Source organism: Nycticebus coucang, chromosome 22 (assembly GCF_027406575.1).
Source record: "Nycticebus coucang isolate mNycCou1 chromosome 22, mNycCou1.pri, whole genome shotgun sequence".
In the NCBI taxonomy this organism is placed as follows: domain Eukaryota; kingdom Metazoa; phylum Chordata; class Mammalia; order Primates; family Lorisidae; genus Nycticebus; species Nycticebus coucang.
In genome coordinates this window covers 18,079,109-18,100,605 of record NC_069801.1, presented here as the reverse complement: position 1 = coordinate 18,100,605, position 21,497 = coordinate 18,079,109, and the positions used below count along the sequence as shown (strand labels likewise).

The following is a 21,497-nucleotide window of genomic DNA, read 5'->3' as shown; positions in this document are numbered from 1 at the left end:
GTCAACGCCTCCCTACGTCTTTCCCACTGTGGGCCCCAGGGGGCGCTCCTGGGAAGACCGACCCAAAGAGGAAGAGACTCAGTTAACTTACCCCCTTTTCCTTCCAAGCCAATCGTTAGCCAGAGTGGGCGGAGCCGCGCGCCCCTCGCCCGCGCGTTAGGAGCGAGCGGTGGCAACCCCAGAGCAGAAAGATGCTGGCTCTGGGGGTGAGGTCGCGGGCGGTGGGTGTCCCGTTGCTGCTGCTGCTTGTCCTCAGAGTGGCCGAGTTGGCGCCTCGGGTTCGACATACGACCCAGTTTCCGCGTCGCTACACCCCCGACTGGCCGAGCTTGGACTCGAGGCCGCTGCCGGCCTGGTACGACGAGGCCAAATTCGGGGTGTTCGTGCACTGGGGCATGTTCTCGGTGCCGGCCTGGGGCAGCGAGTGGTTCTGGTGGCACTGGAAAGGCGAGGGGCTGGCCCAATACCAGAGATTCATGAATGAAAACTACCCGCCTGGCTTCAGCTACGCCGACTTCGGGCCGCAGTTCACGGCGCGCTTCTTCCGCCCAGAGGAGTGGGCCAGCCTCTTCCAGGCGGCTGGGGCCAAGTGAGTGTCGTCGCGGGGGCGGACAGCGGCGCCCCTGCCCCGCTGGGCTGACGGGAGCTAGAGGAGGTGAGGGGCTGGGCGGCTTTGCCTGAGGGCACTCGGCTGCCCGGCTGACTTAAAGATACCTCCGGGTCCAGTGGTTTTGCCTTAGGAAGGATACAGGAGCGAAGGTGGCACACCTGTTCATAAAGAGAGGGTGCGTCTGGTTGGGGATTCAAAAACGAAGCTTTCTGGGAGGTGGTGGGCTGAAAAGCCCTCGCTGTCTACATCTGTATATCCAGAGGATTGAGCAAGGCGATACCCAATGTCCCTTCTAGGTGGACAAGGTGAATCAGGACTCAAGGATTTTCAATCAGTGGTATGGCGTCTGGTCTGAGTTCAACTGCGAACTTGGACAAGTCACTTCAGCCTCCTTCTGTGCCTACAGAAAGAGATCGTACTGGTTCATTTCAAGTCTTTGTCTCTAAGATGAAAAGGAAAGGCGTTCTGGTGGGCTGGGTGTTTGGGTAACTGTACAGATTCTCATTCATCTGCCCTGCTCAGTGCCTTGCATATACAAAGTGCCCAAAAAAGCGTGAATCTTTTTTTTTTTTTCCACCCTCGGTAGAGTGCTCTGGTGTCATAGCTCACAGCAACCTCAAACTCTTGGGCTCAAAGCGATTCCCTTGCCTCAACCCCCTGTGTAGCTGAGACTACAGCTGCCTGCTACAATGACTGGCTACTTTTAGACACGAGGTCTCCGTCTTGCTGGGGCTGTCTCGAACTCCTGAGCTCAAGCAATTCACCACCTCAGCCTCCCAGAGGATGAATCCTTTTGAGAACTGTTGGAGGTTGTGAGTGGTTGGTCAGAAAACTGAAAGTGGAGAGTGCTGGGGTAGGGACCAGGTGAGGGAGTGGAAGGTGGGGTCCTGAACCAAAGGAATGAACCTTAAGCCTTGAAGGCCTTATGTTGTCAAGTGTTAAGTCAGGGATTGGTTACTCTCAGCTTCTAGAACAGTGGTTCTCAACCCTCCCAATGCCGCCACCCTTTAATACAGTTCCTCATGTTGTGGTGACCCCCAACCGTAAAATTATTTTCGTTGCTACTTCATAACTGTAATTTTGCTACTGTTATGAATCGTAATGTTATCTAATGGAATCTGATATGCAGGATGGTCTTAGGCGACCCCTGTGAAAGGGTCGTTAGACCCCCAAAGGGGTCTCGACCCACAGGTTGAGAACAGCTGTTCTAGAAGGATTCGTATGGCTGCTTGGAGAAGGTTAAGAATGGAAGCAGGGACTGGGTGTGGTGGCTCACGCCAGTAATCCCAACACTTGGGAGGCTGAGGCCTGAGCCTGAGCCTCAGGTTCAACCTCAGCTCACAGGTTCAAGATCAGCCTGAGCCAGAGCAAGACCTCATCTCTAAAAATAGACAGGTATTGTGGGAGGCGGAAACAGGAGACTCGCTTGAGCCCAGGAGTTGGAGCTTGCTGTGAGCTGTGATGCCACAGCACTCTACCCAGGACAACAGCTTGAGGCTCTGTCTCAAAAAAAAAAAAAGATTTAAAGAATGTTAAAAAGAAAAAAGAAAGAATAGGCAGCGCCTATGGCTCAAAGGAGTAGGGCACCGGCCCCATATGCCAGAGGTGGTGGGTTCAAACCCAGCCCTGGCCAAAAACTGCAAAAAAAAGAATAATAATATGCTATGTGACCTATAGCCTAAAACATTATCTGGCTCTTAAAGTCCAGAGCTCCACACATCAGCCAACAGTTAAAACAACACGTGTAGGTATTATCTATTTTTCTGCCATGAAATCAAAATGCTGGATGATCTGATTTTTATTTCAACACTTGCCTTTTCTCCTAGTTTTTTGGGTCTTTTGTCACCTATGTTAAATGAGAAGTCATCCATATAGGCTTGGTAAAACAAACAGCATACTTTTTGTTGTTTTTGTTAAGCAGGCCTGGGCCAGGTTCAAACTCACCATCCCTGGTGCACAGAACTGGCATTCTAACCACTGAGCTATAGGCACCCAACCAGGCATACTTTTCTACTGCTGTTTCTAGCAGAGATCTTTCTCCTTCAGGGAAACTGGTTAAAGAAAGTTAATGATTTATACCAGAAGAATTGAAGAGTCAGAGAGCTAAGGTTCACTTGTTCTCCCTCACCTACTCCTTCCTTCCCTCTGGGAAGTTCCATAGCTGGGAACTAAGGTCTGTGACTTGCTCAACTTTGCTTCCATTCTTGGAGCAGTACTCAAGGGGAGTCAGCGCCTAAGAGAGTCACTCACACAAGTACATTTCCTGTAGTCAGATTCTCCCAGACATTTTAAAGCTTCAGACATGCTTAGCAAGTTCCTCCATACTGCTTACTCCTTTGCTTATGTGGTTTTGATGTCCACAGGTATGTAGTCCTGACAACAAAGCATCACGAAGGCTTCACAAACTGGCCGAGTCCTGTGTCTTGGAACTGGAATTCTAAGGATGTGGGGCCCCATCGGGATTTGGTTGGTGAACTGGGAGCAGCTCTCCGGAAGAGGTATGTGTCTACGGACAGTTGCTCTGTCTTCTCTTTTGATCTAGCTGTCCAGAGTTCCATAATTCTCTACTTGTGTGTTTTAGAAGTTTGCAGTTAGCAAGTTACCTGAAGGGCTTTTGGCTTTTGAATTAGTAGCCTTTGATGCTTAGTTGTCACGTGACCAAATGTGACTCAATCAGAGGAGTTCATGGCCATGTCTGATTAGGTAAAGGATACATAGCATAGGCCATGATGTTCCATCTGCACCTGTGAAGGACTCCTTCTGGGAAGGCTTAAAACCCAGGGCCTTTTCCAATGTCTGGTGGAGGCCAAGAACCAAGTCTCTTCCCCTTTATGTCCTCTGTAGCTATCAGCACATAGCTTTATGCATTCAGGGAAGGTTTGGAAAGATGGCAGGTCACACAGGTGACTGAAACAGGCAGGTAGGGCAGCATAAAGTGATGTAGAAAAGTACACAGTTGATTCTAATTAATGCTCCCTAATATTTGCCAGTTAGTATTGTAACTTACAGGAATCAAAGAGGTAGGAAGTGGCAGGGAGGGAATTTGAACCCAGAGAGGTGTTCTGGCTTTGAACCCTACAGTCTAAGTATGTTTACCTATAAGAAGGAAAGATGGGGGTGGCACCTGTAGCTCAGTGAGTAGGGCGCCGGCCCCATATACCGAGGGTGGCAGGTTCAAACCCAGCCCCAGCTGAACTGCAACCAAAAAATAGCTGGGTGTTGTGGCAGGCGCCTGTAGTCCCAGCTGCTCGGGAGGCTGAGGCAGGAGAATCGCTGAAGCCCAAGAGCTAGAGGTTGCTGTGAGTCCTGTGACATCATGGCACTCTACTGAAGGCGGTAAAGTGAGACTCTGTCTCTACAAAAAAAAAAAAGAAGGAAAGATGGTATTTCTACTATTCCCAACCTCAGCATGGCTGTGATTTAGTAACTCCAGTGTAGGGTAGGCTGGCTGCCTGTTTCCATAAATGGTAGAGTTTGATTGTAACACAGCTGCGCCTATTCTTTTATGCATTGTCTATGACTGCTTTCAAGCTACAGTTAGAGAATTGAGATAGAGACCACCTACCCTGTAAAGCCTAAAATATGTGTACTATCTGGACCTCTAAGAGTTTGCTAACTCCTCTCACCTGTTCAATATTCAGTTTCCTAGTGCTGTGGTTTGCTTGTAATCCTACTGTAAACTCTGAAATGTTGATTAGATCTGGACTTTAACACATGATTTTTACCTCTTTATTTAGTCCTCAGTTTCATGTGATGAAACTCTTCAATTCCTTCTTAGCTATATCATTGCTTCTTACTTACATTATTATTACATATTACATTTTTGTAACACTCACAGTCCTTAACCCAAAACAGGTTTCATTGTATATGAAAATAGATCACTTTAACCACACTTCATTTAGGGTGTGTTAAGAAATATTAGTAAATCTTAAATTTAAAAAAAACCTATATTCATTCGTTTCAACTATGCAGAAAATGTTGCTAATGATTATTTCTGAGTAATAGTATTTTGGATTTTTTTTTATACTTTTCTCTATTTTCCAGTATCTCTACAATATGAAATTTTATGATTGACAGGAGAAACATTTTTAAAAATAGGACTATATCGCCAGGCACAGTGGCTCACACCTGTGTTCCCAGCACTTTGGGAGGCCAAGGCCAGAAGATCACTTGAGACCAGGTGCTTGAGATCAGCCTGAGCAACACAGCGAGACCCTGTCTCTACAAAAAATAGAAAAATTAGCTGCTCATGGTGCCACATGCCTGTAGTCCCAGCTACTCTAGAGAAGGAAAACTTGAGCCTAGGAGTTTGAGGTTATGGTAAGCTATGGTAATGCCACTACACTAGCTCAAATGACAAAGTAAGATCCTGTCTCCAAAAATAGAGGACCATACATTATTGAGATAATTGACTTAAGAGATAAAAGATGGCTTAAATGATTTTTAATGCTAAGATATTTAAGTATAAAAGTAGCTATGTGTATTATCACTAAGATGTAAAAAATGCTGGAACTGATTTTTCTTAAATTGTTCTTTGCTTAATGACAGTTTCTATTTTGTTTTTCTGTTTTAGGAACATACGCTACGGACTCTACCACTCGCTCTTAGAGTGGTTTCATCCCTTGTACTTGCTTGATAAGACAAATGGCTTCAAAACACAGCATTTTGTCCATACAAAAACAATGCCAGAGCTGTATGACCTTGTTAACAGGTAAATGTTTTTGGCCTTATGACTTTGATCAATGAAATCAGAGCTTCCCATGGGTAGTTGTAAAAAGGGTTTGGCGGTGGTGAGGGATGAATGAAGAAAATCTAGAAGACATCAAAATGATAAAAATGGTTGTATTGTTTTTTCTTCCTGCTTTTCAAAACTTTTATAATGTTACAGGAGGCACCTGTGGTTCAGTGGGTAGGGCGCCGGCCCCATATACAGAGGGTGGCAGGTTCAAACCCGGCCCCGGCCAAACTGCAACAAAAAAAATAGCTGGGCATTGTGGCGGGCACCTGTAGTCCCAGCTACTCGGGAGGCTAAGGCAAGAGAATCACCTAAGCCCAAGAGTTGGAGGTAGCAGTGAACTGTGTGATGCCACAGCACTCCACTGAGGGCGATAAAGTAAGACTCTGTCTCTACAAAAAAAAAAAAAATTCTATAATGTGATCATATTGCCTTTATAAATTGAAACAATCTTATGAAACTCAGAATGAGGTCAAAGCTTCAGTTCCCGGGCGGCGCCTGTGGCTCAGTGAGTAGGGTGCCGGCCCCATATACCAAGGGTGGCAGGTTCAAACCCGGCCCCAGCCAAACTGCAACAACAACAAAAAATAACTGGGTGTTGTGGTGGGCACCTGTAATCCCAGCTACTCGGGAGGCTAAGGCAAAAGAATCACCTAAGCCCAAGAGCCGGAGGTTACTGTGAACTGTGATGCCATGGCATTCTACCGAGGGCAACAAAGTAAGACTCTGTCTCAAAAAAATAAATAAATAAATAACTTCAATTCCCTCTGTGCATGCTGTTTTCCCTATGTCAGGACCTTGGAAGGGCAGTATGGTCTAATTAAACTCTGTGTAGGATTTGGTATTAGGCAGATTTGTGTTTGTGTTATGGCTTTTATTACTTACAAACCTTAAGCAGAGCCCCCTTCTGAGCCTCAGATGATTCTGACTGACTCTGTAAAGTGAGGTAACAATGCCTTACATATAGACATCTTTTTGTTTTGTTGGAGACAGAGTCTCATTCTGTTGCCCAGGCTAGAGTGCTGTAGTGTCAGCCTAGCTCACAGCAACCTCAAACTCCTGGGCCCAAACTCTTGCCTCAGACTCCTGAGTAGCTGGGCCTACAGAAGCCTGCAACCACACCCAGCCAAATTTTTCTAGATTTTATGGAGATATGATCTTACTATATTGCCCAGGCTGACCTCAAACTCCTGGCCTCAAACTATCCTCAGCTTTCCAGAGTGCTGGGATTATAGACATCATTCAACACACTGATCATTATTTTTTTTTTTTTTTTTGAGACAGAGTTTCACTATGTCACTCTGGCTAGAGTGCTGTGGCGTCACAGCTCACGGCAAACTCAAACTCTTGGGCTTAAGTGATTCTCTTGCCTCAGCCTCCCAAGTAGCTGGGACTACAGGCACCTACCACAACGCCTGGCTATTTTTGGTTGCAGTTGTCATTGTTATTTAATAGGCCTGGGCCGGATTCGAACCCACCAGCCTTGGTGTATGTGGCTGGCACCCTAATCACTGAGCTACAGGCACTGAGCCCTCCTAACAGATCTTAAAAGCAAGACCTTAGTCTTATACTTCTGGGGCACCACTTTTTTTTGTTAACTTCCATGAAACACTGCTCTTAATTGGAATTGTTGCTAAAGGAAATGAAATTGTATGTATACTGACAACTACTCTTATTTTCTAAAAAGGCATAAAGGAAAAGATGAGGAAGAAAGGCTAGGTGTGGTGGTTCACATGTATAATCCCAGCACTCTGGGAGGTTAAGGCAGGTGGATTATCTGAGCTCAGATGTTTGAGACCAGCCTGAACAAGAATGAGACCCCATCTCAAAAAAACTGCCGGGCATTGTGGCAGGCGCCTGTAGTCCCAGCTACTAGGAGGCAAGAGGATTGCTTGAGCCTAAGAGTTTGAGGTTACTAGAAGCTAGGATGACTTGGCCCTCTACTGAGGTCGACAAAGTGAGATGTAGTCTCAAAAAAAAGAAAGAAAGAAAAAGATCAGGAAGAAGTATATCAAAATGCTATGTTTGTTTTAAACAATAGTTACATAAGCAAAGTAATTTGTTGTAGTTGTTATCTCTTTAGTTTTCCACATTCTCTGCGTTGTGGTAATTTTTAGGGTTAGCACATACTTTCAAAATGGGGGAAAGTTAACTTTTAAATATTTGTTGCAATAAACTGAGTGCAGTGGTACATAACTATAGTCCCAGCTACTTGGGAAGCTGAAGTAGAAGGATGGCTTGAACCCAGGAGTCTGAGATTACAATGAGCTATGCTGATTGACACCACTGCACTGCAGCCTGGACAATATAGTGAGACCACCACCCCCATGCTATATATATATATATATATATTTTTTTTTTTTTTTTTTAATACTTTTTTTTTAGAGACAGAGTCTCAAACTATTGCCCTGGGTAGAGTTCTGTGGCATCACAGCTCATAGCAACCTCAAACTCTTGGGCTCAAGCAATCCTCTTGCCTCAGGTTTTCTATTTTTAGTAGAGACAGGGTCTTGCTTTTGCTCAGGCTGGTCTCAAACTCCTGAGCTCAAGCAATTACCTGCCTCAGCCTCCCAGAGTGCTAGGATTAGAGGCCACCGCACCCCGCTGAGACCCATTCTATGAAAAATAATTAATTCATAAGACTTGACTGTGAGGCTCGGCCCCCATAGCGCAGTGGTTATGGCACTAGCCACGTACATGGTGGGTTTGAACCCGGCCCAGGCCAGCTAAACAACTGAAAAAAAAAAAAAAAAAAAGACTTGACTGTGAATGTCTTGAGATGGTAAATTCTGTTCTTATCACATGTCTTTCCAGCTACAGGCCTGATCTGATCTGGTCTGATGGGGAGTGGGAATGCCCTGATACTTACTGGAACTCCACATATTTTCTTTCTTGGCTCTACAATGATAGCCCTGTCAAGGTATGTGATTTTATGACTAATTTCTTATTTGTCTGTTAGGATAAAAGGAAGTAATAAGGAGCCAAGTCTAGAGTACTAACAACCACAGCAGCAGCAACAATGAACAGTAGTATCAGCACGGGGGTGGTGGGGACTGGGACACTTAATGGATGCTAATGTTTCTCCTTTAATCTTCTCCCACCTGCCTTGAAATATAAGTTTTCTTTTCCTCCTTTAATTCTTGATTAAATAACATAGGTTTAAACAGTGTTAAATTTATGTAGCAGAATAAATAGTATATGAATTTCCCAGACCTCTACATAGAAAATAAACTCTATTAAACAGACAAATATTATAAATAGGAAAATCACAAAGGATATTACAGCATGTAACAAAAGATAAAGTATATAATGTAAAAGAGATATAAAACAAATAAAATTAGACCCAGGTCAGTGGCTCATGCCTATAATCCTAGCACTCTGGGAGGCTAAGGCAGATGGGTTGCTTGAGTTCAGAAGTTTGAGACCAGCCTGAGCAACATTGAGACCCCATCTTTACTAAAAAAAAAAAAAAAAACAGAAAAAAACTAGGTGGGTATGGTGATGGTGCCTATAGTCCCAGCTACTCGTGAAGCTGAGGCAAGAGGATTGCTTGAGCCCAAGAGTTTGAGGTTGCTATGAGCTATGATGCCATAACACTCTACCTAGGGGACAGAGTGAGACTCTTTCAAGAAAAGAAGGTGGGGTGCGGGCACAGTGGCTCACACCTGTAATTCCAGCACTCTGAGAGGGCTGAGGCGGGTGAATTGCCTTAGCTCACAGGCTCAAGACTAGCCTGAGCCAGGGTGAGACTCTGCCTCTAAAAATAGCCAGACGTTGTGTTGGGCACCTGTAGTCCCAGCTACTCAGGAGGCTGAGGCAAGAGAATCACTTGAGCCCAAGATTTCTAGGTTGTTGTGAGCTATGATGCCACAGCACTCTACCTAGTGTGACAGAGTGAGGCTCTGTCTCAAAAAAAATAATAATAATAAAATAAATAAATAATATATATATATAATTAAATGGTAGGAATAAAATACAGATATCTATGCCAACTCATCAATATTGCATAGTTTAACACTTCAAAGAGCAAGGTCATTTCCCTAAAATTTAGATCTTTGGGGGAACCACATTTCCCTCCCCATAATCAACACTATTGGCCAGTGCATGATGGCTGCCCATTTATAGTTTCCATTTCAGCACACTTACTAAGTCTTAATCTTCACTATAGAAAGTTTCAAAAATTGGGCGGCGCCTGTGGCTCAGTCGGTTAGGCGCCGGCCCCATATACTGAGGGTGACGGGTTCAAGCCCGGCCCCGGCCAAACTGCAACCAAAAAAAAAAAAATAGCCGGGTGTTGTGGCGGGTGCCTGTAGTCCCAGCTACTTGGGAGGCTGAGGCAGGAGAATCGCTTAAGCCCAGGAGTTGGAGGTTGCTGTGACCTGTGTGAGGCCACGGCACTCTACCAAGGGCCATAAAGTGAGACTCTGTCTCTACCAAAAAAAAAAAAGAAAGTTTCAAAAATTTGGGCGGTGCCTGTGGCTCAAGGAGTAGGGCACCGGTCCCATATGCCGGAGGTGGCGGGTTCAAACCTAGTCCCAGTCAAAAACCAAAAAAAAAAAAAAAAAAAGAAAGTTTCAAAAATTTTACATGTTCTAGGCTCTGCGCCTGTAGCTCAGCAGCTAGGGCACCAGCCACATACACCAGAGATGCCGGGTTCAAATCCAACCCAGGCCTGCCAAACAACAATGACAACTACAACCAAAAAATAGCCAGGCATTGTGGTGGGCACCTGTAGGCCCAGCTACTTGGGAGGCTGAGGCAAGAGAATTGCTTAAGCCCAAGAGTTTGAGTTTGCTGTGATCTGTGACGCCACAGCACTCTACCCAGGGTGACAACTTGAGACTCTGTCTCGGCACTCTACCCAGGGTGACGTAGTGAGACTCTGTCTCAAAAAAAAATCGGGCAGCACCTGTGGCTCAAGGAGTAGGGCGCTAGCCCCATATACTAGAGGTGGCGGGTTCAAACCTGGCCCCAGCCAAAAACTGAAAAAGAAAAAATGTTTTTTACATGTTCTAGATTCATTGTAGATTTTTAAGGGAAATCTAAGTGTCGCGACCTCTATCGCCCTGTCCCTGTTGCCACACGAAGGAAGCAGGCATGACACGGACAGAAGTACAAGCTTGCAAGAGGCAGGCTAACCATAAGTGCAGGGTAGCCCCGCGAAACCTCCGCAGTAGCTATTTATTGAGACTGTAATGGACCAGTGAGGGGAGTATTAGATAATGACCCAGGCTTAGGGATTGCCACGGGGTCGGGCTCCCTCTCCTCGACTAACACCTGTGGATGGGTTGCCCGAGGGTCTGCCCCCAAGCTGCAAATCATCTCCCTCAGAGGCCGTCTGGCGCTTGGTGTCCTTTATACCTAAGTACAAAACGAGTTTGAACTGAGGTACCTTGATGGATTCACAAACCTCTGAGGAGGTTATTGGGTGACTAAATCCAGAAAATGAAAGAAGGAAAAACAAAACAGATCCTATGTAATGGATAAAGAAAGGTTAAGAGTGATTTCCTGGACATTGCTGAATGAGTGGGGACTCCTAGATGCACAGTTCCTCCCTAGGGAATAAATTTCGATAGGATGTCAGATTGTAATTGCCCACATTTCTGTCTCTGCTGGATCTTTGAAGGCAAGAAATGTGTTGTATGGCTGGGCCCTGTAGCTCAGTGATTAGGGCACCGTCCACATGCTCTGGGGCTGGTGGGTTCGAACCTGGCCTGGGCCTGCTAAACAAAACAAAGCAAAAAAAAAAAAAAAAAATAGCTGGGCATTCTGACAGGTGCCTGTAGTCCCAACTACTAGGGAGGTTGAGGCAAGAGAATCGCTTGAGCCCAAGAGTTTGAGGTTGCTGTGAGCTAAGACGCCACAGCACTCTACAAAGGGTGACAAAGTGAGACTCTGTCTCAATAAAAAAAAAGAAAGAAAGAAATGTATTTTATTCACGTTGGATACCCCAGTACCTGCCATAGTATGAACGTCATAGTAGTTGTTGAACAGTTATTGAATAAATGGATGGGTACTGAACCACGAATTAGAATTGTTAACACCCCTATTTTTCTCTGAAGTGGTTTTTTTTTTTTGGCTGGGGCTGGGTTTGAACCCACCACCTCCGGCATATGGGACCAGCGCCCTACTCCTTGAGCCACAGGCGCTGCCCCTCTGAAGTGGTTTTTACATATCCAGAGTGTATACCCTTGGAGCCACGTCATTTGCTGTGTGGAGTGTTCTTTTTTCTTTTATTTTGTAGAGACAAAGTCTCAATTTATCACCCTCCGAGAGTGCAGTGGCGTCATGGCTCACAGCAACCTTCAACTCCTGGGCTTAAGCGAGTCTCTTGTCTCAGCCTCCTGAGTAGCTGGAACTATAGGCACCCACCAGAACGCCCAGCTATTTTTTTGTTGCAGTTTGGCCAGGGCTGGGTTCGAACCTGCCACCCCCATATGGAGCCAGCGTCCTACCCACTGAGCCACAGGTACTGCCCTGGTCAAGTGTTTTGTTTTTTTTTTTTTTTTTGGCTGGGGCTGGGTTTGAACCCACCACCTCCAGCATATGGGGCATGCGCCCTACCCCTACGCCTTTGAGCCACAGGCGCCACCCTGGTCAAGTGTTCTTAATTAAGGAGCATCACAAAAGAGGAAAAAAGATTAGGCAAAAATGCGTGGTTGGCAAAGGGAAGAGAATTCCAACCCCAATCATCATTTAAAAAGCACAGCTAAGCCAAGTGACTCAGGCTTGTAATCTCAACAAGTTGGGAGGAAGATTGCTTGAGGCCAGGAGTTCAAGACCAGCCTGGTAACATAGTGAGACCCCTGTCTCTACAAAAATTTTTAAAAAGCAGCTCAACATGGTGGTACTTACCTATAGTCATAGATACTAAAGAGGCTAAGGTAGGAGGATCATTTTTGCCTAGCAGTTTGAGGTTTCAGTGAGCTATGATTGTGCCATCGTATTCCAGCCGGGGCAACAGAGAGAGACCTTATCTCATGTAGATGATGGATGGATAGATGGATAGATAGATAGGCCGGCCGGCCAGGTACAGTGGCTCACACCTATAATCCCAGCACTCTAGGAGGCTGAGGCAGGTGGATTGCTTGAGCTCACGGGTTCAAGACCAGCCTGAGCAAGAGTGAGATCTTGTCTCTACTGAAAATACAAAAAACTGATTTGTATTTTGCCCAAGTGTTAGAGGTTGCTGTGAGCTATGATGACGCCATGGCACTCTACCAAGGGTGACAGCTTAAGACTTTGTCTCAAAAAAAAAAAAAAAAAATTAATTAAAACAGCTATGGCTCGGTGTCCATAGCTCAGTGGTAAGGGTGCCAGCCACATATACCAGGACTGGCGGGCTCAAACCCAGTCTGGGCCTGCTGAACAACAATGACAACAACAAAAAAATAACCGAGCATTGTGGCAGATGTCTGTATGTAGTCCCAGCTACTTGGGAGGCTGAAGCAAGAGAATCGCTGAAGCCCAAGAGTTTGAAGTTGCTATGAGCTGTGACTCCACAGCATTCTACCGAGGGCAATATAACAAGACTCTGTCTCAAAAAAAAAAAAAAAAATAGGCTCCGTGCCTGTGGCTCAATCAATCACAAAATCACAGCTTGCCAGGGAGCCTGAGTCTCTTTGACTTTTTTTTTTTAACACAAAAGAGGGCAAGTGTCCTCTCCTGTCTGTTTCTCCTCCAACAGAGTAAGTGATTTACTGGGTCATCTTTAAAATAGACACACTCGCCTCTGATACCATGTATCTCTACACCAGCGTTTCTCATCCTCAGCTCTATTGACATAAAGGGCTGGGTACTTGTTGTGGGAGCCAGTACTGTGCATCACAGGTAGATGGCAGTAGCACCACCCCAGTCGTGACAAGGAAAAATGACTATAGACTGCCAAATGTCCCCTCTAAGGAAAAATTGCCCCCAGTTGAGAACTATCGTTCTAGACCAGCGGTTCTCAACCTGTGGGTTATGACCCATAGGAACTGTATTAAAGGCTCACAGCATGGGCGCAATGTCAGCTGATTGTGGAGTTGCTTTGTGTGCGAGCTGGTTGGGGTTCCACTGTCCCGCCATCCACGCCGCAGCCATGTCATTCTTCCTGAAGCTTTACTACAATGTGGACAGTGGCTACTTGGAGGGACTGGTGTGTGGCCTGAAAGCTAGGGTGCTCAGCCAGGCAGACTACCTCAACCTGGCACAGTGCAAGACACTCGAAGACTTGAAACTGCACCTGCAGAGCACTGACTACAGCAACTTCCTGGCCAACAAGGCTTCACCTCTGACAGTGTCAGTCCTTGATGACCGTCTTAAGGAGAAGATGGTGGTGGAGTTCTGCCACACAAGGAACTATGCCTATGAACCACTCGCCAGCTTCCTGGACTTCATTACTTACAGCTACATGATCAACAATGTGATCCTGCTCATCACAGGCATGCTACACCAGTGCTCCATCGCTGAACTCGTGCCCAAATGTCACCCGCTAGGCAGCTTTAAGCAGCTGGAGGCTGTGAACATTGCTCAGAAACCTGCTGAGCTCTGCAATGCCATTTTGGTGGACACGCCCTTGGCAGATTTTTTTCCAGGATTGCATTTCAGAGCAGGACCTTGATGAGATGAACATCAAGATTATCTACCTGCAGTCCTTCTGTAAGTTCTGCTCCCCACTGGGTGGGACCACAGCCGACGCCATGTGCCCCATCCTGGGTAGGAAAGCTGCTCTTTGAGGGTGCAGGCAGCAACCCTGGAGACAAGACCCTAGAGGACCAATTCTTTGAGCACAAAGTGAAGCTGAACAAGTTGGCCTTCCTGAACCAGTTCCACTTTGGTTTCTTCTATGCCTTTGTGAAGCTCAAGGAACAGGAGTGTCGCAACATCATGTGGATTGCTGAGTGGATTGCCCAGCGCCACCACGCCAAGATCAACAACTACATCCCTATCTTCTAGCATTCTGTCCCGAGGCTCCCAAGTGCACTGTGTGTGTCTGTGTGGTCTGTGATGAAGCCCATGGCTCACCTGCCTGCCCTGAGGGGTAGCACACTGTCCTAGTGACTGCCCAGCTTCCCTGACCCTCTCTGAAACTGCTCTTAGGCCTGAAAAGGAGCTGGGCACCTGTTGCCCCCACCAAGGATGGACCAAGATCTTCTCCAGAGCAAGGAGGCCCCCCCTCAGCCCTATGTTTACAGCTGCTGATGTGTCTGAGAAGCATGTGGTCACTTTCAGGTGCCTCCCTAACCTGAGAATCCCTGGGGACAGTATGAGCCTCCTCTTGTCTCTGTGGGTCACTCTCAGAGCTAGGCCCACGGGAAGGATAGAGCGTGTGTATCCTTAGGGTGGACGGAAGTAGCTCTGCCCCTCTGAGACAATAAAACTTCCCTCTCTTAAATAAATAAATAAAGGCTTGCAGCATTAGGAAGGTTGAGAACCACTGCTCTAGACCAACTGTTCTCTGCTTCAGAACAGACGATCTTAAGTTCTCAAGCCGCATTACATAAAGAAGCCAAGTGGCTTTACTCCTGATAACCAAGTACTCTTTCTCCCTTTAGGATGAGGTGGTAGTGAATGACCGATGGGGTCAGAACTCTTCCTGTCACCATGGAGGATTCTATAACTGTCAAGATAAATACACGCCACACAGCTTGCCAAGTCACAAGTGGGAAATGTGCACCAGCATCGACAAGCTATCCTGGGGCTATCGTCGCAACATGGTGATGTCTGAGGTGTTAAAAGAACCTCAGATCATTGCGGTAAGAGCACCTCTGAGTGAGTTTTTAACGACTGACCTCCAACCAGCCTTCTGAGAGTGAGAATAGCTCTCTGGGTGAAAGTACGGGTCACTAGGACCCATTAGAGTTGTTGAACATACTAACAAACCTATCCCAAGGAAGTGGTTACAGTTACAGAGGGAAGTTGTACACTAGAGGTTCTTCCCAAAATTATATTTTCAATTGGACATGTGGGTTGATTCAATTTCTTGCAACCATAGAGGGATAATTAGGTAGACTTGAGGATTTTTCTTAATGGTAAAAATGTTGATGAATGTAATATGATTAATCATTGATTACAAGGGTACATGTGAAACTTACTAAATGTAGAATGTCAATGTCTCAACATAATAACTAAGAAAATGCCAGGAAGGCTATGTTAACCAGTGTGATGAAAATATGTCAAATGGTCTATAAAACCAGTGTATGGTGCCCCATGATTGCATTAATGTACAGAGCTATGATTTAATAATAAATAAATAAAATTTAGATAATAAAATAATTGATCATTGAGTGAAAACATAAGTTATATATTATTGCCACTATATGAAACTACCTGCATAGGAAAAAGACTGGGAGACATGAGAAATTAATGATATAGAGTAATTTGTAGTCCTGCAGTGATTCTCCTTTTAAAATTTTTCTGTATATGACCTTAGTTTTTCTGAGCTGCCTGGAAGTTTATTTGTTCAAGGTCACAGTAAACACATATTCACCCCCAATTTCCACTCCAGAAGCCTTAAAGAACATATCTCTCTACCTCAGTTTTCCCCAAAGGGCAGCACATGCATTTATTATAGCCCAACACTTGGTGAGTGTTCTGAAAATCTTCACACTCTTTCAGCTCCCGGAGTGTCCTCAGTAGCTGGTCCAGATGTCTCCTCTCTAATCGCTATATTCTCTGCGTCACTCCCTGTGGACCACAGTCTACTGTTTCTCGTCTCAGCTTCCCTGTTCATACCCTGTGTTTCTGACACATGACCCTTCCTATTACATCCTAGTGCAGTCTCACAAAAAGTGCCTTTGACCAATTCCTGGAATATGAGTTAATGTATCTCTTCATCTCATAGCAGGATTCTTTAGTTTTCTCATATGAGCCTTCCCTACTTTTATAATGACCAAAAAAAAAGGTAGAATTTTAAAATGGCGAAGGATATTCACAAAGCAGGGAATGTGCCCTAGTTTATTTTTCTTTTTTTAGTATCTCTGTGTTCCAAGCATAACGGCAGATTTGGCATCCGTGCTAGGCTGTCATTGTTTCTGCTCTTTCCAGGAATTGGTTCAGACAGTAAGTTTGGGAGGCAACTATCTTCTGAACATCGGCCCAACTAAAGATGGATTGATTGTTCCCATCTTCCAAGAAAGGCTTCTTGCGGTTGGGAAGTGGCTGAGCATCAATGGGGAAGCTATCTATGCCTCCAAACCATGGAGGGTGCAATCGGAGAACATGACGTCTGTATGGTGAGTTGTGTCTTCCATTATGTACAGGAACAGGACTGTGTTCCATCCTTAACTGGCATATCCTTGAATCCACAGTGTAACAAGACTGGCTGGAAGTCACCTTGAGGAAACCCAAAAGCTGTTCTTTTCCTATAAAATTTGTGCCCCAGTTGAGTTCTATCTGGGCTACCAGGATATCTTTGACTAGTGAAGGAGGTGGTAAGCTTAAAGGAAGGGGCTACAAAGCATCCATCAATTTAGTTGAGATTATTAGCTTGCCTCCAAAAAATAGTAATAGCTAATCTGTGCATTGTACCTCCAATGTATGAGGCTCCATTCTAAATTCTTTCCATTCATACTTGAACTTCTGAATCTAGTTATTTGATCTTGGGCCCTAGTTTTTAACTGCAAAATAGAGTGATGATATTTAACTTTATAGAGTTGTTGTGGGATTAAATGAGATAATATATGTAAAGCACTCAGCAGAGTGCCAGGCACATACTAAGTGTTCGATAAAAGCTAACTGCTGTTGTTATACCAAAGATCTTTGGATCAAGGAAAGCACATGAATCCTACTCTGTTTTGGGTGAATTTCTATTTAGTGATTATCTTTGTTTTCTGTTGCTATCGCTGAATACCAAAGACTGAGTAATTTCTAAAGAATAAAAGTTTATTTAGCTCTATAGTCTGGGAAGTCCAAGAACATGGTACTCTCATCTGATGAGGGCCTTCCTGCTCTGTCATGGTAGGGTAGGAGTTCTCACATGATTAGAGGGCAAGAGCATGCCAGCCTGGGTCTCTCTTCCTCCTCTTGTTTTTTTTTTTTTTTTTTTTTTGGACATAATCTTGCTCTGTCACTGTGAGCAGAGTACAGTGGGATCCTCATAGCTCACTGCAACCTCAGACTTCTGGGCTCAAGCAATCTTCCTGTGTCTCAGCCTTCTACAGGCAAGGACTACAGGCAAGCACCACCACACCCAGCTAATTTTTTCTATTTTTGGTAGAGATGGGATCTCACTCTTGCTCAGGCTAGTCCAGACTTCTCATCTCAAATGAGCCTCTCTTCCTCCTCTTATAAGTCACTGGTTCCATCATGGGGCCCATCCTGAAGACCTCATTTAATCCTAGTTGCCTCTCAAAGATCCCACCTCCAGATATTTTACCATCAACACATGAATTTGGGGGTTAAGTTTCCAACACATAAATTGGGGTCAGGGAACATTCAAAACCATAGCAGTGATTTGCATCCTCTTCTCAAAACAGTGAAGGTTCAACACCTGTAGCTCAAGTGGCTAAGGCACCAGCCACATACACCAGAGCTGGCGTGTTCAAATCCAGCCCGGGCCTGCCAGACAATGACAACTACAACCAAAAAAAAAAAAAAAAATAGCCAGGTGTTGTGGCAGGCACCTATAGTCCCAACTATTTGGAAGGCTAAGGCAAGAGAATCGCTTAAGCCCAGGAGTTTGAGGTTGCTATGAGCTGTGACACCACAGCACTCTACCCAGGGCGACAGCTTGAGACTGTATCTCAAAAAAAAATAATAAAATAAAATAAAGAAACATGGTGAACTCTCAGAACAAAAAATTTGTCTTCATTACCTATCTTTCCTCTTTTACATTCTCTGCTATTTTCTGTTTTTTTTTTTTGTTTGTTTGTTTTTTTATTTTTGGCCAGGGCTGGGTTTTGAACCCGCCACCTCTGGCATATGGGACCGGCGCCCTACTCCTTGAGCCACAGGTGCCACCCCACATTCTCTGCTATTTTCACATGAATTTGAACTTGAAAAAAGATCTGAGAAAATGGCTTTAGTGTAAAAACACGTAACATGAAGAGTCCATTTTTAAAGAAAACTTAATCCAATACAGAGGAAAAATAGAATATCTCACCAGAAAGAGTTTTATAGACCTTAAGTAGTATCAAGTTATTGGTGCTTACTAGTAGCAGTGACAAATTCAGGGTCTTATATTTGGGTAGATAATTGTAAAGGGAATTCATAAGGTTATATGTCAGGGTAATAAGCCTGGTATCTTTGACAACGATGTTTCTTTTTTCCCAGGTATACCTCAAAAGGATCACACGTTTATGCCATTTTTCTGCACTGGCCAGAAAATGGAATCTTAAACCTTGCATTCCCCATTACTACCTCAACTACAACGGTAAGAAGCCTTGGTCAGTCCCAGGGCATAACTTTTCCTAAAGGAATTGGCAGACCTTTTCTACATCTTCCTTTCTCTCCCCAAGTTTCCCCCATATTTATTTCTTTGACTGTCTTTCCATCAATGGCCCAGCAGAGTTGTTTACCGCCATGTTCAGGCTATATCTTGTATTCATTAATACATTACTGGTTTTTCTTTTTCTTTTCTTTTTTTTTGAGACAGTCTCAAGCTGTTGCCCTGGGTAGAGTGCTGTGGCATCATAGCTCACAGCAACCTCCAACTCGGGCTCAAGCGATCCTCTTGCCTCAGTTTTTCTATTTTTAGTAGAGATGGGGTTTCACTTTTGCTCAGGATGGTCTTGAACTCATGAGCTCAAGTAATCCACCTGCCTCAGCCTCCCAGAACTCTAGGATTACAGGTTTGAGCCACCACGCCCAGCGGCATTATTGATTTTTTTCTATTCCTTTTTTGTTTTCTGCAGATAATGATGTTGGGAATCCAAGAAGATCTGAAGTGGTCCACAGATCCAGCAAAAGGTCTCCTCATCAATCTGCCACAGTTGCCACCCTCTGCTCTCCCAGTACAGTTTGCTTGGACTGTAAAGCTGACAGGAGTGAAGTGATATTTGAGTTCAAGAGGACAGGGATACCCCCCTGCTGTTTGCTGCTTCAATTTCCTCTAATAAAACAACCTCTCTTCCCCACCCAGAGATGGCTTTTCCAACACATTTTAATCAAAGGAACTGAGTGCATTACACTAATGTCTTAATCAAGCAAAAATCTGAGGTCTATGGCTGGTATCTCTGTCAGCCAAAGAAGGGATTAAACAGCTAAACTAAACTCTTGAGTCCGTCCATTCTTACATTTGGGAATCCTCTACAATGGAACCTTCCTTCCATTCTGTGTTTGATAGCCTACCTGCTTACTCAATGAGTTTAGTAAAAGAATAAGCCGTATCACCCTGTTGCCTGTTCAAGGAGTGGAAAGGATTTGGCAAGCTATATAGCATCGGTTGTCTCCAACACTCCTCCCCCAAAGGGCAGAGGAGCCTGGAGGGGAAGGAAAAGGCCTGCCAGGCTGCTAATGGTCAACTCTTACTAATTTCTAAGGCAAACTAAGAGCTTCAAAATTCAGTATGCTTGCAGTGATACTTTTAAGGAAATGAATGTGATTCTGCTCTTTCTTTTAAATATGATCAAATAAATTTGTATTTTAAATCATTTCTACCAAAAAGCATATATATTGTAGCTTTCTTTTCCTAGTTTGAATTTGGACTGTTTTTGATTTTATGATCAATTTCTGGTTTGTCTGTTTTTTTGTTTTTTTTTTTTTAAAAAGGAAAGCTTGCCAAGTCTCAGCGCTGAACAAAGTATATAATTCCTTTGGTTTTGCGCTGAACAGAGTATATAATTCCTTTGGTTTTTGTGCTCCTCACTTCTAGTACCATTCTTCTGAGTTCACTACCCCTTCAGCCTCTGTAGTGTTACAGAGTGAACCAAGTTCTCTATTTCTTTTTTATTTAATATATGTATTTAGTATTTCATGAATATGTGCTTTTCTCAAGCATTTATGAAATATTTGCAAATCTCAAATACCAAACAAGCAGTACCACAAACTACATAGTTTGTCTACACTACAGCATAATTAAAGGACAATAACAACTTGGGGAAAAAAAACTAGTTGGAAATTAAAAAAAAATTTTTTTTTTTTTGAGACAGTCTCCCTCTGTCACCATGTGCGGATTGCTGTGGTGTCACAGCAACCTCAAACTCCTTATCCCAAGCAATCCTCTTGCCTCAGCCTCTCAAGTAGCTAGGACTACAAGCACCCACCACCATACCCAACTAGTTATTCTTTTTTTTTTTTTCTTGAGACAGAATCTCACTATGTCATCCTCGGTAGAGTGCTATGGCATCACAGCTACCTTAAACTCTTGGGTTTAAGTGATTCTCTTGCCCCAGCATCCCAAGTAGTTGGGACTACAGGTGCTCGCCACGATGCCCGGCTATTTTTTGTTGCAGTTGTCGTTGTTTAGCTGGCCCAGGCCGGTTTTCAACCCGCCACCCTTGGTGCATGTGGCTGACGCCATAACCACTGTGCTATGGGTACAAAGCTTCAACTAGTTTTTCTATTTTTAGTAGAGACAAGGTCTTGCTCTTGCTCAGGCTAGTCTCAAACTCCTGAGGTCTGACGGGCCACCTGCTTTGGCCTCCCAGAGTGCTAGGATTACAGGCATGAGCCACCACGCCTGGCCTTTTTGTCTGTTTTGAGACAGAGTCACATCATGTCGCCCTCAATAGAGTGCTTGGTGTCACAGCTCACAGCAACTTCCAACTCTTGGGCTCAAGCAATTCTCTTGCCTCGGCCTCCTAAGTAGCTGGGATTACATGCGCCTGCCACAACACTGGCTATTTTTTGTTGCAGTTGTCATCGTTGGTTAGCTAGCCCAGACTGGGTTTGAACCTGCCAGAATCGGTGTATGTGGCCAGCGCTGTAACCACTGTGCTACAGGTGCTGAGCCCCGCCTGGCCTTAAAATACTTCTAAATAACTATTTGGTTAAAGAAGTTAACATATGAGGAATTAGAAAATACTTGGAATGGTAATGAAAACACATACTGAAACCTGTGAAATGTAGCTTTAAAAAAAGTACCCTGGCTCGGTGCCTGTGGTTCAAGTGGCTAAGGCGCCAGCCACATACACCTGAGCTGGCGGGTTCAAATCCAGCCTGGGCCCACCAAACAACAATGATGACTGCGACCGAAAAATAGCCGGGTGTTGTGGCAGGCGCCTGTAGTCC

General features: G+C 44.7%; 1 protein-coding gene and 1 pseudogene across 2 annotated transcripts; both read left to right on the top strand.

The window, feature by feature from the left end:
* The first annotated feature begins 122 nt into the window (after positions 1 to 122).
* FUCA1 (alpha-L-fucosidase 1) lies at positions 123 to 19,936 on the top strand. Its single transcript, XM_053575113.1, has 8 exons — positions 123 to 589; positions 2,974 to 3,108; positions 5,184 to 5,321; positions 8,160 to 8,265; positions 14,882 to 15,082; positions 16,374 to 16,561; positions 18,600 to 18,699; positions 19,181 to 19,936. Exons 1-8 carry the CDS (start codon positions 192 to 194, stop codon positions 19,319 to 19,321), a joined length of 1,407 nt encoding a protein of 468 aa, XP_053431088.1. The 5' UTR covers positions 123 to 191; the 3' UTR covers positions 19,322 to 19,936.
* Positions 13,318 to 14,706, top strand: LOC128574510 (V-type proton ATPase subunit d 1-like; annotated as a pseudogene). The gene has a single exon (XR_008376812.1). The product of XR_008376812.1 is annotated as a V-type proton ATPase subunit d 1-like (transcript).
* Positions 19,937 to 21,497: the final 1,561 nt, after the last annotated feature.

Coding starts and splice junctions, on each gene's coding strand:
- FUCA1 (XM_053575113.1), top strand. CDS start 192: ATGCTGGCTCTGGGGGTGAGGTCGCGGGCGGTGGGTGTCCCGTTGCTG. Junction 3,109..5,183: donor GGAGCAGCTCTCCGGAAGAG/GTATGTGTCTAC, acceptor TTTCTGTTTTAG/GAACATACGCTACGGACTCT. Junction 16,562..18,599: donor GAGAACATGACGTCTGTATG/GTGAGTTGTGTC, acceptor CTTTTTTCCCAG/GTATACCTCAAAAGGATCAC.